The 9612-nt window shown below is 42.0% G+C and overlaps 1 protein-coding gene across 1 annotated transcript; it reads right to left on the bottom strand.

Moving 5' to 3' along the window:
• Positions 1-366: 366 nt before the first annotated feature.
• On the bottom strand, positions 367-1654 carry LOC131423614 (T-cell surface glycoprotein CD1a-like). The gene is made up of 3 exons (XM_058574134.1): positions 1428-1654; positions 715-805; positions 367-538 (listed from the first exon to the last, which is right to left on the bottom strand). The coding sequence occupies exons 1-3, from the start codon at positions 1615-1617 to the stop codon at positions 496-498; spliced, it is 324 nt and encodes a 107-aa protein (XP_058430117.1). The 5' UTR covers positions 1618-1654; the 3' UTR covers positions 367-495.
• Between the last annotated feature and the right edge of the window lie 7958 nt (positions 1655-9612).

Genomic DNA, 9612 nt, shown 5'->3' with positions numbered 1-9612 from the left:
AAACCCTGAAAACCTTACATAAATTCAACACAGGTTTTTATTGAGAACATGTTCCATGCAGACTAGACACTTTACCATGATTACAGATATTTTAAAAGCATGTGCTTTGTTCTCAAATTTCTAAAAATTTAAAAGCTACACAATTGCCATAGAGGCTAGGGTGTCAGGGCTACAGTTTAAATGTAGGGAAGCAAAGATGGAGGAGAGATGGCTTCCAACAGTGAATCAAGGAAAGACCATGGAGGATGTGACATTTAAAATGCATCTGATGATCTATTATATCTAACCAGGTGGAGCTTGCTAGGATATTATTTCGTTCAGAGGTAAATTCACAGAAGCCAGGTCTGAAGAAAATATCCTGCACAATTACATTGAGCATATATTGGTAATTAATCATGAACCAGATAAATTACAAAGGTTTCACAAGAAGAGTTGAAGTGATGTCATCATAATGTGGTGTTCAGGTGTAGACTGGGCACCTGGGTAGCTGGGTCCTCACTTCAAAGGGACAGCACTGTAGAGAGCTTCACAATGTGTCCTAAGTGAACCAAATGAGAACAGAGAAATAACAGACCTTCATAAGGTGGAGGTGAGAACTGAGCAGAAAATAGGAATGGGGTTGAGAAGAGAAGAAAAATGGGGAAAAAGTCAAAAAAGAAGGGAAGACCATTGGGGAGGAGGGATGAACAGGAAAGATGGATACAAAGAACTCACCAGCGCTTCCTAAACCAAAATCCAAGACCTGTCAGAAGAGCCAGGGCCACTATCACAGCTGAAAGGATCCAGCCCAGGGCACTATGAGGTGCTGCAGATTCAAGTGGACACCAGGATGTTGTTTCCAACCCATTCCCCATTTTACCCCATGCACTCCCTGTTTTCTGTCTTGACCTGTGCTATTTTCCTTGAGTTTCTACCTCACCAAATTTCTTCTTATTTTTATCTTATTCCTTTACACAGATGAATCCATCATCTATCTTCCATATTTTTGCATCTGCAAATTCCTTATTATTAATTCTTTCATTCCTTGGATTAGTATATTTGTTTTCTAAAAAGAATTTGGGATCTGGTGCCGCAGTCTGGCTGGGCACAAATCACGAGCCACTGAAGCAGGAACAAACTTTATTTTTAAACTGCAGGAAAACACTTCACACAGCTCCCGGGGAATCCTCCCGAACGCCACGAGGCTTGTCCAGGAACCCCCAGCTGGAAATATCTCTCCCGGAAATCCCTCCTCCTGCACTTCCCCAACCAATGGGAACTCTCGGGGGAATCCCGGGAAATCCCCAGGAGAACTCCAAAATAGTGCGAGAACTCAAAAGTTGCAGCAGAGGCGGATAGTAATGCCTCGCCTGTCAATCAATACTGTTGGCAAAATGCCAGGGGCCATACAGACTCGGCCGTGGCTCTCAGCAGGATACAAGACTGACCTTGTCGCTGAAGATGAGTCTTCCCTGCATCCAGAAGACCCAAAGTGAAATGTGGACAGTTGTCGCTGAGGAGCCAATGTACCCTATTTGTTGTCTTGGCTCTGATTGAGTATTCTGCAGGCTTTCTAGGCCTCTCTTTCACCCTTTGGAGATGGTGACCATGCTTCATTCTGGAAGATGAGGAAATCATATCCTTGGATAGCTACACGCAGGAAGCTTATGAAGCCCTTCCCAGAGTGCAGTTCACAGCCTGTTGCCATCTATAGATCAACTGGATCTGGGGAAGAAAAGTAGTGAATTAGAGGAGAAAAGGAAGAAAAAGAAAATGGAATGAGATGGAAGCAAAAGACTATAAAAGCTGAAGGGAGTTTGGGGAGTTTAAGGGAAGGACCCCAGTGTGGTTTGGTCCAAGTTTCACAGAAAGGGGAATTGGTAGAAGCTGGAGGTGGAGGAAGAGATGATAATATGAGGAAGGGAGGGGATTGTTCAAAGGTGATAGCGATGGTGTGGGGGGCGAGGCACTTAATGTGAGAGAGCTGAGATTCTAACTAACCAGGGTGAACGTATCCATGGTAACCATAGCAGTTTAGATGGGGATGACTGAAGAATGAAATGGGAGAGAAAGTCACACTTTAAGGAGTCAACCAACGAATGAGGATGCTGAAGGCACCTGGCTGATTACTGGGGAAAAGTGTGGCCACAGGATGCCTCTGAGGGAGATAATAGCACACAACCTTGCAGGCAATGAGGGAGCAGTTCATAAGTGGCAAAAACTGAAGTTTTTGAAGAATTGGGTTCTGGTATATAGCACTTTCCCAGGGTGTGGTTTCAGTTTTATGCTGAAGAGAGTGAAGTAAGATTCGGAACAGCGTAGGCTGTTTACTACAGGAATAAGAAGTTCACTGAGGGCTGAGGATACAGCTCAGTTTATAGAGAGCTTGCCTCACATGCACAAGGTCAATCCCCAGCACCACAGATCAAAAAGCTCACCGAGGCACCCCCCCCCTTACCTTTCTTCTCCCCAGCAATGGAACTAAACTCACCTTCAGACATCAAGTGGTCAGTGTAAAATTCCTGAATTTCAATGATGTTTACCCAAAAAAACCTTTCCAGATCCTCCAACTCCCTGTTACTGAAATTGCCCCTGGACCAGGGATACAGGTAAATGAAGGTATGAGAGATGCTGTTCCATCTGTGAGTCTGCAGCTCCCCCAAACAGCCTGAGCCCACATGTACCCAGGAATGGTTGTGAAAGGATGACGTCTGGAGGAGATGGTAGGAGACAGGCTCCTCAAACCCTGTGATGAAGAATAGATAGAATGTGGGGAAATGTGGCATTGGGAGGGAGAGATTAGGAAAAGAAAGATGCCAGAGTGGGAAGACTCAGAGTCTGGAAAAGTGGAGAGCCACCGTTACATTAGCTGACATCTGCTGGCCCCCAGGGTCCCATGCTCTACCACCAACTTCCATGAGAGCACAGAGGGCTTGAGTAAGGACACACAGAATGGGGCCAGCTTGGCACTCATTCTCTCCAGGTGTGTGCAGGGGAAACTACCATCACCACACACACACACACACACACACACACACACACACACTTGCCCCTAACGATCTCTTGCCACAATTCTTACCAAATTCACTGTCACCTACTGGGAAGAGAGCAGCTAGCAAGGGGAGTAGCAGAGACATCATGGCATTTGCAGATGCTACTTCTTTCTCTTAAGAAAAGTTGGCCTTTGATTTCTGTTCTAAACAAACCTACCCCACAGACCTCTCTTCTGACTTCCTTATTCAACCAACAGACAGACCTCTCCTGCCTGAAAATCTGCTTCCACCCCAAACCCTGACCACCTACTCAGTATCCCATTTCCCCTGCTCTTCTGAGTCTCTGCCCAATCTTCCAACTTCTCTCATTGTTATGAAATTCCTTCCTGGTCATCTTCCCCTATTTCAACTTCTATACAACAACTTTTACGTGGCACTGAAAAGTCACCTTACCACTAGGCACTCTTCTTCCTTCAGTGCCGGGTATTGATTCCAGGATCATCAGCATTTTGAGTTATTGAATAATTTTGAATTATCCCCCTTGTGTTCTCTTCCCTACCCCATCCCTCACTCCACCATCTTCATGTCGCTGACATCACTGGTTACTTTATTTACTTCTTCAGAATCACTTTGGATTGTCCTCCACACCAGTATCAACTAATTAGTCTGTGGATCCTGTATCCAAGGCTAGCTCTGGGAGACATGCAGCCAGTCCAGTAATACACTTACTGCTCCATGATCACCACCTTGAATTTTAAAGTAATTTTATTGATTTTGTGTTTCATAAGCAAAGTTCAGTGAAACTTCTATGGGAGCTCAAAGAGCCTCCCCAGCTTCTGTAGGGTTCTTCCTCCCACAACCTCACCCACAGGTGCAGCACCCTTCCACCTGCTCCTCACTGTCTGGGGCCCTGGTAACTCTACACTCTTCCTATCCACCTCCATCCTGCCACCACTGCACTGACCATGTCTCTCTGAAGGCCCCATCTGCCATCAGCCTCAGGCACTGTCTCATGCCTTGCAGGCACAAAGGGAGAATGGGACATGCACCCAACAGTGTGTGGGCAGAACACAGGGACAGCCATAGCATCTAAAGTCCGCACCAAGTCATTTTGTAACTTGTCCACACTTATTCCAAGGACCAAATTCATCTCCATGTAATTTTTTTGCAATTTCTCTGTGCTCATCACCCCCCCCCCCGCCCCCCGCCCCACCAAGTGTGAGGAGGGTGAGTTCAAATTTCCACTTCAGTTCACCCAGGGTAAGGATCATTTGAGCAGCTGGGGTAGCAGGTACCAGGCAGGGAAGCTTGCTTGTAGTCATGGACTAGGACACCCTAGTGTCTAAGTGCTCCTGCAATTGTCCTGTAAATATCCTTGTGGCCAAGGGACATAACATTAGCAAGTCAAATAAAAACACAGAAACATAACCTTTCCTTGAAATAAGAAGTTTTATATTTTAGTACCTTTAAAAGTACTCCCTCCCCTGATTTTTGAGCACAAACCTCCTATGTTCTGAATCTTTATGTCTTCCCCAAATTCATATACTGGAATCCTAACCACCCATGTGATCGTATTAGGAGGTGGGGCCTTAGAGAGGTGATTAGGTCATGCTGTCTCCACCTCAGAAATGAGACTTGTGCCTTATAAAGGGAACCTCAGAGAGACCAAATAAACCTTCTATGATGTGAAAATATTTTGAAGGTGTCTTTGATGAACCAAAATGCAGGTCTCAATACAAACTAAATCTACCTTGACCCTGGACTTTCCAGACTCAGAAATGTGAAAAATAATTTTTAGTGGTTATAAGCCACCCAGTCTATGGTATTCTGTGATATTAACATGAATGACTAAGAGAAGACTTTACATTTTCATTTTTCCCTGGATCCCACAAAATATATGACTGCTGCTCTTCAGTGTGGGATGACAAAATCAAGGAGAAGGTAGTTGCAGTTGGACAGGAAAGAGAGCAAAGAAAATTAACTAAATAAGGAATGAGGTTCTGGGACCAAAAAGTTGTGAGCTGATAAGAGAAACGATGGATTTAACAGATGCAAGAGAAGGAGAAAGAGGGGTGTTTTAGTGAGCATTTTTGCCTCTGAGATCAAAGGACATGACAAGAAAAATTTAAAGAAGGAAAAGTATATTTTGGGTCTCTGTTTCAGAGCTCTTAGTCCATAGATGGTCAACTGCACTCCTCAGGGCACAAGGTGAGGCAGGACATCACAGCAGAAGAGTGTGGCAGAGGAAAGCAGGTCTGAACATGGCCACCAAGGAGAGAGAGAGAGAGAGAGAGAGAGAGAGAGAGAGAGAGAGAGAGAGAGAGAGAGAGCGCTCCATTCATCAAGGACAAAATATATGCTCCATAGTCACATCCTCAGGAACCCACCTCCCCAGCCACATCTACCAGCCCACAGTTACACTCAGTTAATCTTTATCAAAGGATTAACTTACTAATTGGGTTAAGGCTCTCAAGACCCAGTCATTTCACTTCCAAATCTTCTGCACTGCCTCACACATGAGCATTTGGGGGACACCTCATACCTAAACCATAACAAGGGAAGCATAAAGGGAGGGAAAGAAGAATTCAAAGTTTCTTCCCCTCAACTTTCCCCTGGAAGAGTGGCTCCTGGTGAGGATGCAGGTAGCACCTGGTGCTTGGGTCAGAGTCCCACTGAGGATCTGCAGCTCCCCAGTCCACTGCACCCCTCAGTGAGCTCTCAGCTGTGGAGGGTGAAAGACAAGATCTGATGAGGACAGAAGAAAGGATGGAGACCATTGGGAGCTGCCTGGGGGGTGCTCAGAGCTGAGGGAGCTGAGAGAGAACAACACTGTAGGAAAAGGTCAAGAAATAAAATAGGTGGGAAGTGACCAGAACCAGAAAATAGTGTGCTCCCAGGTCACAGGAAAACATGGGGATAAGCCAGTGTGAGTAAAGTAGATGCCAATTAGAATTCAGCCATGCAGGGCGTCCCAGCCACCATAGGGTCATCCAGGACACATTTCTTTATCACTAAACCCACCTTTCAATTTCTCTTCTTGGATCATTGCTGCTTAGGCTACCAGCTTGCTTGTGTTCTTCCTAACATGCTAGACATTGCTCCCCTGCACACCACCACTACTCCTGAATTTCTCCTTCTACACCCAGCTTTGCCCAGAACTCAGATGTGAGCTGCCCGCCCCATGTGATCTCACTCAGCCCTCTGACTTTCCACCTCACCAACCTCAGTTTCCCTCCCAGAGAAACCCACATGCCAGTCATGACTTCCTGCCGGCACTGGCTCCTCCTTTCCCCTCCCACACTTCCTCTGGTTTGTCTCCCCTTGCTGGCTCCCTGCATGTGGCCTGTGTGGTTTTGGCACTACACGGTGAATTTCTTGTAGTGAAAGGAGCTTCAGGCTGACAGTCAGGGTGATCTCCTGATGGGACACCTGCTTTGAATTGCAAAGACCTTGTGGTTACTCTGGCCTCAGTGTCCTTAGATGTAAAAGGACTAAAGAGAACGGGGTATCAGCGGGTATCCCTTGTGGCTCTGATGTTCTTTGTGACATGCTGTGCTCCCCTCTCCTCCCATCCATGTGTCCTCTTCCCCACTCTGCTCCTCCCTCCTCCCTTCCCACGCCCCCAGGTTTGCAGTGTCCTTCTTCAATTAGCTTTTCCCTCAGCTCCCAGGGCCTCATCTCTGCTCTCTCACTCCCTCCTCTCAGTTCAGTCTAACCTCCATCCTTCCTCCTTGACTCACTTTCCAAACCTAGAATGTTAATTTATTGCATGGCTCTTGGAATCCTCTGTGTAAATAGAGAAGACACAGGGATGATATTTTTGTCAGATGGCCCACTACATAATTTACAAGACATGCCAGTAGAAAACACCTGGAAATGTGAGATGATATTTTAATCTCTTTTAAATATAGAGCTACATTTAGGATGAAATAAGGGAGTCCTCTTGGGAACAAAGCAAAGAAATAATGTAAATCAGGAGAGGCAAATAGGATTTGATACCAGTGTATCATATCTGGGTTACCTAGGGGTTGGGTTGTTTTGGTCTCTTGAATCTGAAGTTAAGTTCTTAGGTCACAGTTGAAAAGTAAGTTTCTTCCATAACCATACTGTGACAGAATGAACTGGAAAAACATCACCCAATTACATAGGAAAGGGAAATTGTCTATCAACTTATTCAATGTTGGTTGGCTTTGCTTTTTTTTCTGTTTCTCTCATTCAGAAAATTACAAATAACTTTTCTGAGTTTGAGGTTCAGAAATAACTACTTGCATAATATTTGAACAAAATATGTAGTAAAAAATTCAAATTTGTAATAGTTTTATGATACCTGGTGAAATTTAAAGCACGCTCATCAAGAGAACCCCCTCAAACAAACTGTGAAGAATACCCATACAGAAAGACTTTCTTAGAATTAGGCACAGTGCAAATCTAGAGGATAAAGCTAGAATAATGTAACATGAATGGAAGTTGTCAGACAAAACAAATATTTTATTACCCCCTCAAAAAAACTCACAGAAAAGTAATTACATTTGAAATGCTTAAAGTTATGAAAAGAAATTATACAAGAAAAGAAAAAGACATTGTTAAAAAATAAAATACCAGGTTCATTGGTAAAGCAAATTTAACCTTGATTAAACAAGAAAAAGTGAAATAAATTTGAAATTTTTCTGAATCAGAAGATCTGAAAGTTTCTTCTAATGCAATACAAGAAAAAAGAAATTGAAAAATGGAAAAGTATCATTAGACGTAAAGCTTTGCCTACTGAGGTAGTCCTGCCATTAATCTCAGCAACTCTGGACACTGAGTTAGCAGGTTTGCACATTTGAGGGAAGCATGCCCAACTTAATGAGATCGTGTCTCAAAAGAAATAAAATAAAAATGTAGTTCAGTGGTAGACTGCCCCTAGGTTAAACTCCAATACCAAAGAAAATAAATAAATTGAAATAAAATCATCCTCATGAATCCTATTGTAAATACAATAAGGATTTCATAAATAGACAAAATACATAATAATTAGAGAATATATTTTAAAAATTTTGCCTGAGAATTTTCCAGAATTAATAATCCATGTGAATCTCGAGATTTAAAAAAGGTAATTTCTTTGTTTAAAGTACTGTAATTTTCATTTTAGAGGTCATTCACCACTTTTACTAGATTGATTTCCAAGTTGTTTTTTTTTTCTTTTTGAAAAATTAGAACAACTACTCCATTTATACTGGCTCCCCTAAAAATTAAATACTTGGGAAACAGTCTAAAAAAGAGGTGAAAGACTTTAACAATGAAAACTACAGAACACTAAATAAAGAAATTTAAGAAGACTTTAGAAAATCGAAAGATCATCCATGCTCCTGGATAGGTGGAATTAATACTGTCAAAATGTCCATACTACCAAAAGTGCTATGAAAATTTAATGTGAGTTCTACTAAAATCCCAATGACATTCTTCATAGAAGTAGAAAAATAGAAAAAGCAATCATGAAATTCATTTGGATAAAATAAGGTAGAAGAAAGCCAAAACAGTCCTTAGCAAGAAAAGTGAAGTAGGAGGCATCACAATACCAGACCTTAAACTATACCTCAGAGCTATAGTAACAAAAATGGCAGGGCATGGGCACCAAAACAGACATGTAGAACAATGGTGCAAAATTAAAGACACAGACAAAAAAACCACATAAACACACTTATCTCATACTAGACAAAAGTGCCTAAAACATTCACTGGAGAAAAACCTCTTCAACAAATGATGCTGGAAAAACTGGAAATCCATATGCAGCAAAATGAAATTAAACCTCTATCTCTCACCATGCACAAAAATCAACTCAAAGTGGATCAAAGACTTAGGAAACAGAACAGAGATCCTGTGTCTAAAAGAAGATAAAGTAGGCCCAAATCTTCACCATGTTGGCTTAGGAACCAATTTCCTTAACAAGACTCCTAAAGCACAAGAAGTAAAATCAATAACTAATAAATAGGATGGATTCAAACTAAAAGGCTTCATCTCAGCAAAGGGAATGATCAATAATGGGAAGAGAGAGCCTACAGAATGAGAGAAAATCTTTACCACGTGCACATCAGATAGAGCATTAATCTCCAGGATATATAAAAACTTGAAAAACTTAAAAAAATCAACAACAAAATAATCCAATCAATAAATGTGCTAAGGAACTGAACAGACTCTTCAGAGAATAGAAATTACAATCTATCAACAAATACATGAAAAAGTGTTAAACATCTCTAGCTATTAGAGCAACACAAATCAAAACTATGTTAAGATTAAGAATGGCAATTATCCAGAATACAAGCAACAATAAATGTTGGTGAGAATGTGGGGAAAATGGTACACTCCTACACTTTTGGTGGGACTACAAATTGTTGCAACAATATGTAAAGCAGTATAAAGAATTTTCAAAAAACTGGGAGTGGAATCATCATTTTACCCAGTTATCACACTCCTCAGTTTATATGCAAAGGACTTTAAATCAGCAAACTATAGTGATGCAGCCACATCAAGGTTTATAGCAGCTCAATTCATGATAGCCAAGCTAGGCACCCATAGAAGATGAATGAATAAAGAAACTGTGGTATATCAACACATGGAATATTACTCAGACTTAAAAAAGAATAAAATTAAAGTATTTGTT

Source organism: Marmota monax, unplaced genomic scaffold, assembly GCF_021218885.2.
Source record: "Marmota monax isolate L192 unplaced genomic scaffold, Marmota_monax_Labrador192_F-V1.1 WCK01_AAM20220418_F8-fsc00145, whole genome shotgun sequence".
Classification (NCBI taxonomy): domain Eukaryota; kingdom Metazoa; phylum Chordata; class Mammalia; order Rodentia; family Sciuridae; genus Marmota; species Marmota monax.
The sequence above is the reverse complement of the archived record's forward strand: the minus strand, read 5'-3'. Positions and strand labels throughout refer to the sequence as shown.

Coding starts and splice junctions, on each gene's coding strand:
- LOC131423614 (XM_058574134.1), bottom strand. CDS start 1,617: ATGATTTCCTCATCTTCCAGAATGAAGCATGGTCACCATCTCCAAAGG. Junction 806..1,427: donor GACTCATCTTCAGCGACAAG/GTCAGTCTTGTA, acceptor TTGAATCTGCAG/CACCTCATAGTGCCCTGGGC. Junction 539..714: donor TTTTGGTTTAGGAAGCGCTG/GTGAGTTCTTTG, acceptor TGGTTCACTTAG/GACACATTGTGAAGCTCTCT.